The sequence below is a fragment of the Lagenorhynchus albirostris genome, chromosome 6 (genome assembly GCF_949774975.1).
Source record: "Lagenorhynchus albirostris chromosome 6, mLagAlb1.1, whole genome shotgun sequence".
In the NCBI taxonomy this organism is placed as follows: Eukaryota; Metazoa; Chordata; class Mammalia; order Artiodactyla; family Delphinidae; genus Lagenorhynchus; species Lagenorhynchus albirostris.
The window spans coordinates 71,334,868-71,350,398 of NC_083100.1; the positions used below are offsets into that span (position 1 = coordinate 71,334,868).

General features: G+C 37.7%; 1 protein-coding gene across 1 annotated transcript in view; it reads left to right on the forward strand.

Moving 5' to 3' along the window:
- The window catches only part of PLA2R1 (phospholipase A2 receptor 1), a 121,834-nt gene that overhangs the window by 74,298 nt on the left and 32,005 nt on the right, over window positions 1-15,531 (forward strand). The window contains exons 12-17 of the mRNA XM_060152808.1: window positions 1,033-1,235; window positions 2,789-2,934; window positions 6,488-6,572; window positions 8,794-8,926; window positions 9,503-9,538; window positions 10,006-10,163. Of these exons, the coding sequence (XP_060008791.1) occupies window positions 1,033-1,235; window positions 2,789-2,934; window positions 6,488-6,572; window positions 8,794-8,926; window positions 9,503-9,538; window positions 10,006-10,163 (761 nt within the window). The remainder of the gene's footprint in view (window positions 1-1,032; window positions 1,236-2,788; window positions 2,935-6,487; window positions 6,573-8,793; window positions 8,927-9,502; window positions 9,539-10,005; window positions 10,164-15,531) is intronic.

A 15,531-nucleotide genomic window follows, 5' to 3' on the forward strand; every position in this document is an offset into this window, starting at 1 on the left:
TGTCTCACACTAAACTAAATGTTTTTTGTCCTTCTATCTCAAGCAGCTAGTAATATAAAGCCTAGCCTGGTACATAGATACAGATGCATAATTTTATTGTTGTTGTTGTTGTTGTTGAATGTTGATTTAGTTAATTGAATGATTGCTCTGGATTGATGAAAAAGAAGCTCATTTTTACTCCATTTTTATTCTATTTTTGGAATGGGATTGTTTTCTACTAGTCACTGAAATTTGAAGTGCATTTTTTAGCTGTCTTATGAGTTGTACACATTTGATGACAAACTTGAGAATCTTAACATAGAAATCGCTTCTATGGAAAAATATGTTTCATCTTCCAAAATGTTCAAACATATGCAAAAGAATAAAATGGAATTTGTCCATAACTAAATGGTCTTTCCCTTTTCCCTGATGTCTGCCCCATCCCTGCCCCCAGAATTTCACCCCATTTAGAATATACCTCATTCTCTCCACTCTTCCATGGTGTACAGTTGAGTTTTCTGTTGTGTACCTTGCAGTCTGCTTTACTCCATCATTTATGTATTTTTTTCCTGTTGAATCTATTTCTCAGAGGATCAACACCATGCATTTTCATTGTTAATTTTTCACAGTAGGGTTTCAAAGCACAGTGTACAGGGTAGGTATTCAATAAATGGTGAGTTAAATTTTCCTCTGCACAGTTAAAAAGCTCAATCATTCAAAGTAGAGGGATGTTGGCATTTGATGAGATATGGGGGATATTTCAGTCCCAAGTTGGAACAGCACCTAATTTCCCATAATTTGCCATCTGAGCTCAAAATGCCCCAATTTTAGGCTTCATATTCTCTCTTCTCTCACTTTGCCATCTACTATTCTCTTCTCCAAAGATGAAGAGAAATGAGACGATCACGCCAATAAAACATCCCTTTTCATCTTTATTGTTCTTGTCTGGATGCTTCATTATGAGATGTCAATTATTCAACACTCTAATGAGCTGTCTTCCAAGCACAAAACGTTCTAGTCATCTGGTATTAAAGTGTTGTTTTCTGCTTTTAGGCTACAGTGGTGGCTGTGTTGTCATTCGAGGAAGGAGTCCCCCTGGTCGCTGGGAAGTGAAGGACTGTAGACACTTTAAGGCAATGTCCCTGTGCAAGCAACCAGTGGAAAATCAGGAGAAACCTGAGCAAGAAGAGAGATGGCCCTTTTCCTCCTGCTATTTGGATTGGGAGTCAGAGCCTGGCCTGGCCAGTTGCTTCAAGGTAATACGAAAGTTACATGGGCATTCTCAATGGGACCAACATTATTCATACAGATTTACAGAGAGATAGATATAGAGTGAGATATAGATAGAGATATATAGATGTAGAGAGAGATACAGATATAGATATATACACATATGTGTGTGCGTGTTAGAAATAAATGTCTTTTTGCAAATCATCTTCAGAGCCTAGATTTAAATCAGTATCTACAATCTTCTCAGAAATACGTTTTTGAAATATGATGTTTTTGTTTGGTGGTTTTGTCTTTGGTTCATTGTACAAATAGAGATTTCCAAAATCCTGGGAGAAAGTTCTTCTCCAGCACCTGGGCACATGAAGAGCAGAATGGAGACAGCCTCTACCTCTAGAAATATTGCAGTCTCATAGATGGCCTGAAACACCTGTAATACACCAAATTTAAATGTACACAGGTATAATCCTACATTAAATTCATGGAATAATAGGCCCAGAAGTGACCACACAGAGCAATAAGTTAAACCTTAGAAATGAGTAAACTGCGGCATGAAGTGAGATGAAGTGATTTGCCCAAGATCACAATTATTTATTGACAGAGTTGGAATAAACTGCGGTCTTGGGACTCCCAGTCCAGTGCTTTTTCTACTACACATCACCCTGATATGTCAACAAATATATGGTGTGTTTGATGGGCATAGCAGTAGGGCTTATGAATTTAAAGTGATTCGAGAAAAGGTTCCCAGCGGAGGTGGGTTTTGACATATAATTTAAAATATGGAAATGCTGTGCTGTGGTCCATGGGACGGGGAAGGTTATTCATCCTGGTCTCAGCAAATCAGAGCCTGGTGAAGCCTGGCCGCAGGGTGCCTGCCGGGCATTAGAGACTCAGCATAGTGTCAGGCAGTTAAAAATGAGAAGGGTGCAGAGGCCAGAATCTGAAGCTCCAGGTCTTCAGTTCCTCACCCTTGACCTTAAATAAAGTCAAAAGTATGCCCGCCATTTGACTGACTTCTTCCTGCTACTGTGAGGACAGCTGAGAAACAGGAAAGAATTTAGTCACAGCTAAGACCCAAAGACCCTAGAAATATACCCGCCCTAGGTCCCAGGTCTCATTTCTCATTTCTTTGCCTGGGTTAGCCAGATTCATTCAGCTATGGAATACTAGGTCTAATCCTAGCTCCGCTAGTTTGTGGCTGTGTGACCTGAAATTTGTAACCTCTCTTATCCTGACTGTCCTCATCTCTTGACAAACATTTTATTAAGGGACAAGCATATCCCAGTCACAGGAAATTTAGGAGGGGGAAAAAAAAGAGTTCTCAAGGAGGAAAAGAGTCCTCATCTGTTAAACTGAGCCTATCATATCCTCCGCATGACTTTGTCATGAGAATCAAATGAGATAATGGTATTACAACAACTAGACACACTTTAGTTCAATAAATGTTATTTCTCCCTACTCGGTCAAGCTTTTAAAGTAGAACAATGACAACAATTATATTATTGTCATCTTCTTGTCCAGAATTAAACAGCCTCACCTTATTCATGACCGTGTCAACTTTTTTTTTCCTTTTACTACACAGATATTTCATAGTGAAAAAGTTCTGACGAAAAGAACATGGAGAGAAGCTGAAGAATTTTGTGAAGAATTTGGAGCTCATCTTGCAAGCTTTGCCCACATCGAGGAAGAGAATTTTGTGAATGAGCTTTTACATTCAAAATTTAATCGGTAAATACTTGTTAATTTTGAAAAATTTCAGTCGCATATTTTGTCTCCAAGTAATGGCCTCTTAGGCATGAGTATCCCAATATCGGGGGGTATTTGGGATATTCAAAATCTCAAGTATTTAAGTCTAAAACCAACTAAACACTAGTTGTGAAAGAAAAATACATACTTACAGTTTTATATTTATATTGCACCCACTACTCATTCCATAAAACAAAGAACAAAGTGATGATTGTTTTGATATTTGAAATTTTTTCTGTGTACCTCAAATCAGAATTTTAGAGCTTTTCTGCCAAGTTCAGAAATTATCTAGCCCAGTGGTTTTCAAAGTGCTGTCTGAGGGTCTGGAGGGTCCTGAGCCCCCAGAGCAGGAGAGGCCAAGTGGGCAGAGCTCCTGGTTCCCTGCTCACTGACTCAGCAGGTCCAGCCAACTCCCCTTCTAGTTGTTTTGTATATAACAGGAGTCCATGTGAGATTTGGTTTGAAAAAAAAGAAAGTCCCACTAATTTTTTTTTAAAAATTCCAATCCAACCTTCTAATTTTACCTCTGAGGAAACAAGCATTCACTTGTCTGCATCCATTTTGCAAGTTTACAGAATCTTGAATTTAACGAAGTTGGAAAATCAATCAAATTTAAATTTGAAGAAACGTAGGAGGTCTTGTGCTACCTCTGACCCAATACGGGAATTTCTTCTACTTAACATTCCCGTGGTCATCTACTGTCTACATCAGGGGTCCCCAACCTCCGGGCCGCAGACCAATACCGGTCCGCAGTGTATTAGGAACTGGGCCACACAGCAGGAAGTGAGCGGAAGAGCGAGCTAAGCTTCACCTGCCGCTACCCATTGCTGGCATTACCGCCTGAACCGTCCCGCCAATCCCCCCACCCCCGGCAGTGGAAAAATTGTCTTCCACGAAACCAATCGCTGGTGCAAAAATGCTGGGGACCACTGGTCTACATAATTCCTTTCAGTTTCAAAGTGCTCTTTACTTGGGATAAAACCTATTCCATCGTTGGAGGCTAGTTTCAAAGATCAACTTTCTAGTAAGCCAGATCAAGTCTACTCTATTTCCAAATATTTGAAAATAGCCATCATGTTCTCTTTTAGTAAGTCTTCTCATCCCTTGGCCTCTTTCTCTAGAATGTTCTTGTCGGTTAGCATGTATTTTGAGAATATCTTCTATGGAAGGGACCCTATTATATGCATGGGTGGCTGGAGAATGCAATAGATATGACAGACAAAATCCTGCCCCTCAGGATGTCGTGGTCTGGGGGCGGGGGCATGCCTCCATATATATGTAACACAAATATAATACCAGGTACTCTGTTCCAAGCTCTGGAAATCTGAAGTCTCAATGAAACACTTACCTGAATCTCAGAGAAAATCCAGAACTACTTTTTGAGGAAAATCCTGGCCTTCCCCACAAGTTTCCTTTAGGACCCTCCCCTAAGAAGGTTAATATGTAACATCTATCAAATTATTCATCTCCAGCATCTACAAAAATGACCTCAAAGGTGGGAATATCTCCCAGTGTGTGTCTCATGAAGTACTCCAGGGGAAATAGGGGGATTTTGTGGTCAAATATGTTTGCAAAACAAGGCACGATCTTGGAAATTTGCCATATACTTTAGCATTGTAAAGGCTTCTAGAAGGAAGCAATTTCTTTGACTGCAAAACCCTTTTTTTTTTTTTTTGAGACCAATTACCAACATCCCACGGAACTTCTAGTCCCTGCAGGAAATGCTGGCCTGAGACCATGCTTCCCAAATCTGGCTGATTCTCACACTCACTTGGGAGACTTTTTCACACAGTGCCCTCTGGTCTCACACCAGAGCCGCTGAGTCAGATTCTCTGAGGTTGAAGAAAAGTTCAAGAAGCTTCCTTGTCGATTGGTTTGCTAGTCTGGTGTGGGGCCTCAGATCCAAGGGAGATGTGATCGTCACCACTTTTCTAAGTTGTAACTTGGCTTCATGACTTCAGCCCCTTGCAAAACACCCTTTCATACTTGCATATTGTGAGGTTTGCTATATGAAACGACACATGAAAACTGCTTCCAAGTTTGCTGTAACATCAAATTTCATTATAACACTTGTATTTATATAAATTCTCACACTTGGAATGTCAAGAATTTAGTGAATTTAGTGTCAAGTATCTATCAAATTATTGATCTTCGGCACTTAATCACGAAAGCTATATAACGTATGTTTTACTTTTTGTCCAGACTGCCAAGGAGTTCAGTCAAATCTCATGCTTAATTATACCAAATAAACCAATTCTCATAGTTAGCATACATGCTTCTTCTCCTTCTTATGGCGCTGCTTTTCTATTTTATTATATTCATATTATATTATATTAATTAAAGTTACATAATTTTAGGAAAATGATGAAGAGAAAATAAGTACCAGTTCATCGTTTAGGAGCCAATATATAGCAGGAAACATGTAAAATTCTAAATTCAGTGAGGAAAGGAATAAAAAGCTCTCAAGGCAGGGAGAGTGACGTGAGTTTTCAGCCTGGCCATTAAGATTAATATGCCTGGTTTAACCTTAAGGCAGCATTCTCACCTTCCCACAACCTTAAATGTAAGTTATTATCATGGCAGTGACCAATGCACCTCCGTGATTCTGACCTTTTCTAAGTCACATTTTACTTTCATTTGTATCGTTCAGGCAAAGGAGCTCAAATATCTGAGAAGGGAATGCTTCAGAACAGGCTTTCTTCTGTGCATTAAGGAAAATAAAGCATCTGTCATGACTTCTGAATCTTTTAACTCTTTAATTCTTCAAAATTATTCTCAGAAAATTATCTTAGTCAGATGATTCATTGTATAATTAGGCTTTATTGCTTGATTTATTGAGTGCTCTCTGGTTTGACGCATTCGTCCTCAGCCTAATAGGAGGGAAGATGGTTCTCCGTGGGGCTTCTCACCAAGTCTAACCAGTGGTGACGGCTGAAGTTAATCTACCGTGCCTCAGACTGGTTTGTTGTGGAATTATTTACATTGGGACATTTAAAAAAAAAAACAAAAAAGCAAATCTGCTGTGTACCTTTTATTAAATGGGGTGGTGGTGATTAACCTTCAGAGAATACATGAACATTTGACAAAAGAACAACAAATTAAAAGAGTAAAGTAGTATAAATAGTATAGTAAATTAGCAAATAAATAGTCCTCTAGGGAAAAGATGTTCCAAAAGTTCTTACCAACTTGCTTTCATGTGTTCTTGTCTTAATTGAAAGATATTGCCGTTCCTAATGAACATGCGAAAGCCATGTTCTCAATACGGGCTGACTGTTCCCCCAGCTGCCCATCACCAATGAGCACACCATACAAACCAAGAGAAAGGGGAAGTGAGATTAATCTTCTCTCAGTTCATTTTATAGCTCAGGTTTTGCTTACAGGAAATGTTCAATAAATGCTTGCTGACTGGACCAGTTTTGCCAGTAGCATCAGCTATTCCCTACACAACTAAATACTTTAAAATATTTCTTGAACATTTTACATAATGTTGTGACTTCAACGGGAAGAGCCAAGTTTTTGTTTCCTCTCTTCATAGGACAGAAGAAAGGCAGTTCTGGATTGGATTTAACAAAAGAAACCCACTGAATGCTGGCTCTTGGGAGTGGTCTGATGGAACTCCTGTAAGTCTTTCCAAGCTAGAGAAAAGAAAATGAATTCAAAGCAGGTGGCCCTGGAACCACTTGGTAAACCAACCAAGAGAACCTGGAAAGACTGACCATCTTCCCCATGACCCAAACCTAAATCAAAAACTGCACCAGACCTTGGTACCAAAAGAGTTATTTCAGCAAGGTCTTGAGAAACCTTTGCTAGCCAGATAGTTCTAAAGCCAGCTATAAGATCTCATCCCAAAAAGGAATCAAATTCTCTGAAAAAGCCCCCAAAACCATCTCCCATGTGAAGAATCTCCAGCAGAGAAGCAACTGTTCTCTAAAATAATACCAGGCTTCCTTTGCACCGCCCCCCCACACCTCTGCTGCAGAGCACCTGATTGTGTGAGTGTGGGACCCTTGTCTGTGTCACAGTGAAAAGAAACATTTTCAGTTTCTCTCACTCTAAAAGAGCAGAAATGCCAGCCTTAGAAACAGCTCCTCCTTCCCAGACAAAGCAAGTTATTTGGAAGGGAAAAAAAAGACTTGCTTTTCATTCAGCCTCACGTGTAAAAAAACCTCTATGAAGGACAGAGGGAACTCACAATTACGTTTTGGTTTTTTTTTTTCAGGTGCAATGAGGATTTCTCAGATTTTCCTCATAATAGGGAAAAAAATAGTAGCAGTATCCCAGATTAAAATGAGATCCATCTGAAGGCACATGCAAAATCAAGTTAGGCACATGCAAAATCAAGTGATTCAGTTTCACCTGTGAACTGGGGTTAGCAACAGCCTGCAGTGAGCATTTAATGCAGCTCCTGTTCATTGAGCCCTAATTATGTTCTGAGCACTGAGCTGAGTGCACTCCTGCATGATCTCATTTCATCCTTACAGTGATTCAATACAGTGGGTATTAAAATGATTAGAGAGTTTGCCTAAAATAATACATAAGAGAGACAGTATTTGTACACAGGTTGTCTGCCTCCAAAGCCACAATATCATAATGTCTCCTCGTTGGCAAAACAGCGGCAGCCAAACTTTGAAATAGTAAAGATCAATAGAGAAAAGGGATCTATCTCTAGGCCTGCTACATAGATGGTGTTCAAATCTGTAGCAAGGAAGGGGTTTGCGGAAAAGCTACATGCTTATAGTGGGAACAAAAATAGTAAGAGTGTGCTAGTTTAAAAAAATAACGATTCTACCCCAGTACTGCTTCTTTGAAAAGGGCATCAGGACCAGAGAACAGGAAGAGATCTTAGAGATCACCCAACCCCACCCAACTGTTTTGCTGATGAAGAAACCAAGGCCCAGAGAGTGGAAGGGCATAGCAGGGTCAACCTACCCCATAAATGGCAGCCACCACATGGCACAGTTGGGTGGTTAACATTAATACGGCACTTGGAGAATAAGATGTGGTACATAGAGGCTGAGAATGCGTTTTAGTAAAACAAACAAACAAACAAAAACTCATCAGTAATAGGAGAGGAATAGACAATTTGGTTCAGAATCAATGAGATTAAGCGATGAAGCAGTGGACTGAGTCCCTTGCCACTTCCCTCTGGACAAAATAAATATCAAACTCATGCCATTCTCTGAATCTGAGCTTATATATATTTAAGTTAGATGAATTGTTGCGTGACCGTGTAGATGTTTGAGGAGTATAAATGGTTTCAAAACCCTCTTTTTTTCAAATTTTGTACCTCAGTTTTACTCACGGCCCATCCACTCTTCTGTCAAGTAGTCATCAAATCATTGAGAAGGTTGAATCTCTAGTCACTACCCCGTTACGTGATCATTCCTGGAAAACATTGGATAGTTTCCTGATTAAAGCTGGGGTTGACTTAGAAGTCAGTGATTAGAGACTAAAAGCCTAGTATTTATGCAAAAGAATCTACATCAAAGGTGAGACTCGATTCTGAAAGATCCTTGAGCCTCTAAACAGTTTACCCAGGATCCCAGGGCTAGCCTAATCTTGCCAGTGAGAAAACAGTGCAAGTTCATCTGACTTGTTCCTTCTGGAGAAAAGGGTAGAATGCCTCTTAAAGAAAGAAAGAAAAAAAAGGCATCTTCAAGAAAAAAATGATAAAGCTTTGGTTAGCTTGCTTTTCACAAATGTGGAACCACCTTTCACTGGCATCATAACCTACTTCCTCCAGAAGTCTATTGTGATTTATTTACAGGGATGTCTTTTTGATCTTTTGAAACTTTTTGCGGGGGATCGTTATTAAGGAATAATGAACTTCATCTGCTGCAGGTTGTCTCTTCATTTTTAGACAATAATTATTTTGGAGAAGATGCAAGAAACTGTGCTGTTTATAAGGCGAATAAAACGTTGCTACCCTCATACTGTGGTTCCAAACGTGAATGGATATGCAAAATTCCAAGAGGTAAAAATATTAATAAGATCTTTACTATTTGTTTGCGTTCTAATAATCTATAGCATTTTCCCAAGTGAACAGTTACAGAGGTCTAAAATTTAAGCACCCTGAAGCACAGTACCAACAGCCTTCATGATGAACCAAATTGTACTCTTTTAGCAAATAATGTATCATGGGAGAATGAGAAAAGGTGACACCAGTGCAGTACGCTAACTTAGGAGGAAATGAAAATAAATGCCTATGTTGTGGAATACTGTATTTTGCAAGTACAACCTGGAAGAAATGTCACTGTGACATTACAAGCAAACAAAATTACTTATCAAATGAGTAAGTGAAAGCACCTGGCACAGTGTGTGACACACAGTAGGCTCTCAACAAGTATTCACATCCTTTTCTCTTTAACCAGAGGTCTCTTTTGAGCTTCCTCTTCAAGTATGAGAACTTACCACTTTCCAAACAACACCTGGTTCTTAAATGATCTTTTAAAAAGCAAAGTCCAAAATATTGTGTTTAGACCTGAAGTAATTCAGAGATAGTACACCTATAAGTAAAGTTCACTCAAACCGGTTTGCTTTCACTCTGCAGATGTGAGACCCAAGATTCCACCCTGGTACCAGTATGGTAAGAATTATGCTGGCAGTTCTTGAATTTCTAATTCTGTGCTGTTTTGTAGCATTACTGTGTTATTACATAGCTCCAATCGAGTTTCTCTTTTCTTGTGTCAATTGAGAACTAATTTTTTCAAATTAACAAATTCATCATTAATAAATAATCAAACTAATAAATGTCACTAAATATTACTGAAGACATATCATAGCTTAACTCCATTTTCATGACACATGATTTAAAAATATGTATCTATCCCAGACTTTTGAATATACGTGAATGTTTCTTATATGAAATAGACCAAGGAAAATAAGTAAATTGTATACTTATTTATGTGTGGGAGTGGGTGTATACACACACATTTTCTTAATGCTGAGTGACCAAATTACACATTTGGGGTCAATCATAGTATACCCTGTTTAAGTCTGTATTACATTGCTCAATAATTGTTGCCTCACCTGTGTTGCTTATTTTTCTTTCAGATGCACCCTGGCTCTTTTATCAGGATGCAGAGTACCTTTTTCATACCTCTGCCACGGAATGGTCCTCCTTTGAGTTTGTCTGTGGCTGGCTGCGCAGTGATATTCTCACTATTCATTCTGCACGTGAACAAGAATTCATCCATGGCAAAATAAGAGCGGTACTTAAATATGATTAAATATGAGAAACTCAGAGCTTAACTCCTTCTTCTGTCCTTGAGGGATTTTGTTTTTATATTACTTCAGACATTTATCTGTTTCATTAAAAGTCTTAGATTTTTAAGAACTGTTTTTCTTCCTGTCACAGAGATTTAGAGCAAATAATGGAAACACAGGTTTACGATGCTGGTCAGTCATTTCACTTCTCCTCATGCTTTTTTAGCAACAAAGGATGAGTAAATAGCATTTTATTGCTTTTGTGAGGTTCATTCCATCATTCAATGCATATTTATTGAGTCTACTCTTCTAGGGGCTGAGGCTCTATCAGTGATTAAAATAGACCAAAATTCCTGCCCACCTGGAGTTTTTATTCTAGTCTGGGAAGGAAGACTGTAATCAATATAAATAAATAGAATTGCATAATATTTTAGAAAAAGATAATGGATAAATGCCATGGAGGAAAATAAAGCACAAATGAGCGACAAAGAGTACTGGGAGGTGCATGGCTGTTTTAATGTTTCAAATTTGACTTATAAGAGTACAATATTTTTTTAGACTCTATGCAGAAAATGGTAAGGAGTGGTTCTCCATTTCAACTTCAGATAGAGAAATCCTTTGAGAAGCTAGGCTTGTTAGAAAGCAGCATGCAAAATCCATTCAACAATGAATAGACTGCCAAGGAATAGTGTTGGTTTTCAGTGTATTTCTTCAGCAAGCATTTATTGAGCATTAGGTATGTCTCAGACATTGTGGTATTTGTCAAGGACACAAAAATAAAATACAGTCAGTGTCTTTAAAAAGCTGGAAATAACATGATGTAATAAGGGAAAAGGGAGCAGTATGTACAAATTACCAAGGGGGCACCAGGGAGGAAAAACCTCATTCCCAATTTTCCCTAGGAAATTGTTGAAGATAAGAAAGAGCCTTTTTTCTTTTCCCATAATTTAACATTAGTTCATGCTCTGCAGGAATCCTTGGTTGCTCTATCATCTTTTCCTATGCTTGTAAGTTGACTGTTAAAATGAAGCTCTGGATTAAAGCATCCTTGACTTGTAAGAGAAATGTCTCCCCTCACACCTCATTGGGCTTTCCTGTTTCTATAACTCTGTTTGATACACATACAGCCTGTGAAGTGCATGCAGGTTGGGACTACTACTGCATTTTGATGGAAAAGCCAAGAACCAGAGGAGTTAGGTGACAACTGCACGGCCTTACAGAGACTCAGTGGCAGACCAACCATGAGAACTGGATGTTCCCCAGTATTATTGGTTCATGCATTGTTTTACTTCTCTTCATCTCCTACAAATGGAACACTCAAGCCAAAACTGTAATATTAAGTATCAACAAATTACATATCATGACCTCGGAAAATACATTTGTTTCTTTAGCTAGACAGCAGACTCCTCACCCCTGGCGGCAATAACAAGAGATCATGTGAATGGCTAAAAACGCATCCATGGACATGCAAAGTGCACGTCCCAAAAGGAGCTGATATTTGGCCAATACTTACTGTAACAGTGTCAAGCATGGCTAAGTACTAACATTTAATGGCATTTAATCTTTCTAAGAACTCTCTGTGGGAAGTTCTATCGTCAGCATAATTCACAGATGAAGAAGCTAAGACTCCAAAGAGGTGAAGGAACTTTGTTACACAGCAGCTAAGTAGTGGAATTTGGAAGTGATCTCAGGTCATCTGACTTACAAGGTCATTTAAAAAAATGGCCGCAGGCAGCAGAACAGCATATTCATTACATTAAAATGCTAGTTCTAAAATCCATCCAAAAAAAGGAAACCCTTGTTCATTGTTGGTGGGAATGTAAGTTGGTGCAACCTCTACAGAAAATAGTATGGAGGTTCCTCAAAGAACTAAATCCAGCAATTCCACTCCTGGGTATATATCTGAAAGAAAAATGAAAACACTAATTCGAAAAGATACATGCACCCCAATGTTCATAGCAGCACTATTTACAGTAGCCAGGATGTGGAAGCAACCTAAATGCCCATCAACAGAGGAATGGATAAAGAAGATGTGGCACATATATACAATGGAATATTAGTCATAAAAAAGAATGAAATTTTGCCATTTGCAACACGTATATGGACCTAGAGGGTATCATGCTTCGTGAAATGTCAGACAGAGAAAGATAAATACTGTACGTTATCACTTATACGTGGAAGCTAAAAAACAAAACAAATGATTAATATAACGGAACAGAAACAAACTCACTGATACAGAAAACAAACTAGTGGTTATCAGTGGGGAGAGAAAAGGAGGACAAGATAGGGGTAGAGGATTAAGAGATATAACCTACTATGTATAAAATAAATAAGCTACAAGGATATACTGTACAGCATAGGCAAATATAGCCATTATTTTATAATAACTTTAAATGGGGTATAATCTATAAAAGTTTTGAATCACTATGTTGTATAGCTGAAACTAATATAATATTGTAAAACAACTATACCTCAACTTTTTTAAATTAATAAATAAAATAAAATAAAATCCCTCCCCAAAAGATGGCTGTCAGCTATGTCTCAGATATGCAAGTAAAGGGCTTCTTTGATCGTTCCAGCAGAGCTTAGCTCTTTTAGGAACCTCTGCAGGTCTTCTCTCTTAACCTTTCCCTTAATTCACTCTCCCAGTCTTTGGCTGTTGGGAAGTCAGTGGAAATGGCAGAGTTAATACCTCCCATTGAAGGGAAGAGTAAAACCCCACAGGCTTAGACATTTGAAAAGGCAAAGCCATTGCCATGATCTAGTTGAGGACTAGATCTAGTGATCTCAAACCAGACAAACCTTGTAGTGTCTTATATGGCAACATTATTACCAAACCTATGACCATATTAATAAAGAACGCCCTGTCAGTATTATGGGTGAGTGGCTGACTGATCTAACACTGCACTGTGCCACAGAAGAAAATCATCATAGGGAATGTGCAGACCAAGAATGGAGCAAGAAAGCCAAATGGGAAGGGTATCGATTTAGAAAAAAGAATGCTGTACATTTCGAAAGCAGTCCTTCCTCCTGCTTAGTTTATAGCAGCTAGGCAATGTTTGTTGGTGGTAGTGGTGGTATTTATGGTGACCATTTACATTTCTTAACTAAGAAATCCCATGTCTAAGAACATCTGGCTGGAATGAGTCAGTCCAGAAGTTCTGGATGAGGAACTAAACATGTAGAGGTCATACAACTCATTCTTGTGGCATGCCCATCCTATAGTTACAGGAAGAATAAGAATTAAATAATTAAATATTTTTAAAGTTACATATGTATTGTATAGCTCCTCTAAGAAGAGTAGTAACTCAGAAATGTGAAAGACAAAGACAACATTCAGTTGGGGAGTAGAAGAACTAATTATTGAAAAAGAAAGCTGGATGCATTTTTTTAAATCTGAAGCAGAATTTTTTTAACAGAATATTTCCAGCTTGGAAAAGTGATGAGTCAGAATTTCCTCTTTGACTAACAGAAGACCACAAGGCATTATGCGAGGAAATTTTTGAGTACTAGTTTTTTGAGCCATCTTGTTGGTCAGATTAATGCCAAAAAAGTAAAAAAAATGAGCACTTTAGGCGTTGTTTGACATGAACTAGCATTTTTATGCTGTGTTGTACAATATTTGCACTTCAAAATTGCAATTTACTCTTACTTTTAAAATTTTATTTCAAAATATTTCTAACAAAAGTATATCAAATCTATTAGTCATCCTCAAAAATCTGGTGTTTTAAATCCTTAAAATAACTTGGTTTTGCTATTTTTATGGAAACATTTTAAGAGATGACAGGTTGTTCTTCCTTATACTGCTTAGTAGATTAATATATTGGCTATTGTTGTGGGTTATTTCTTTTTGGTGTGTTCTTCCATATGATGCTATCTATAATGACTGCTTTTCTGTAACAAAACATAATTGATACTATGAGGTACACGGTTGTATCACATTTTTTATACAAAAGAATACTAATGTCTTCTATTGTTGCGGTTTCATACCGAAACTGAAATTTACAACATCTATTTTTCACATTGGATTTTTCACTTTGGGTGTCTCTATCTTGTCCTATGAATTTCTGTTCCATATCACACCAGGTTGTGATGTGCCCTGTGGAGGATTACCGTGCTATAATCGAGGTAGTAATAAATATGCCACTTAAGATGCAGTAGTTATACTTCCTCTTTAGAGGTCCTTAATTGGGGCAGTGAACAATCGGGCCATGATTTCCACTCTTGTTGCACATAAGACCTCTTTAGATTGAATGAAATTGTTGTGGTTCTTCCACTGATTTCAAAGCCAGTCTCCATGGAGCCATTCCAAAATCTGACAATAGGAGTCTAAATTCAGCATGTAAGAACACGTCCATGAAACAACAACTCAGGGATCCAAAATTATAGTTGCTCCATCTTGCATTATTTTCAAATTGCTGATATGGCAGACAGCCACACTGATTAAGGAGTAAAAATACCTGTGTATAAATTAGAATGTTAGAGAGCTATTAGGTTCTGTTGTATGATGACCTGAAATTCACATGAAAAATATTTATATATCTTAAAATGCATTCCCAAGTCTTTACAGAAGAAATGAAAGTGTAAATTTAAATGTACAATGCCTTCAAATTAACAGGATTTTAGCATAAAAAATTAAGTTACATTTCACACACAGCACACACACAATAAAGAATATTGATTTAAAGACCTTAGAGAAATCCCTAATGCCTGTTCTTCTTTTATAGTTAAAGAGGGAATTTCAATTTCCTGGGTCATAAGTCCAGTATTACATCTGCTCTAATGTGCATATGCATGTGCATGCCTATGGTGTTTCAAGTTTATTCTTTATTGTACTGGGATCTATGTAATAAATAATGGTGTAAATTCATAAAATATATAAAGGATAATTTTCTAGTTGTCAAACACTGGAAATACTGTAGTATTATTTTGTCCTATAATGCAGTTTCCATTTGAATGGGGAGGGTGCTAATACTTAGTTTAAAAACTTACCAATCAGACTAGTGCCTAAAATACAAATTATTTTTACTATTGAGGTCTTTGTGCCTCGAATTGTTTTTCAAGTAGGTGGCATGTATAGTAAACTTCTATAAATCACTGAGCGCATAAACCACTAAATTTTTAGTCAAAAAAGGAATCCACATTCTATTTTACTTTACAATATTACTTTTTAAATTCCTATTATGAGAGTTAGAGAATTTACTTTTAAATATATATAGGAAACATTGTAACAAAGTTATGGCATGTTGTATGAAACCAAAATAGCTTTCAATATTTGATTGCAATTTTCTTACATAATGAGGAGGGAGTAGTTTAGAATAATGAAGTTTCAGGTCTTCTAAAGATGCTAGGCCTCAGTGTACTCTTCTTTAG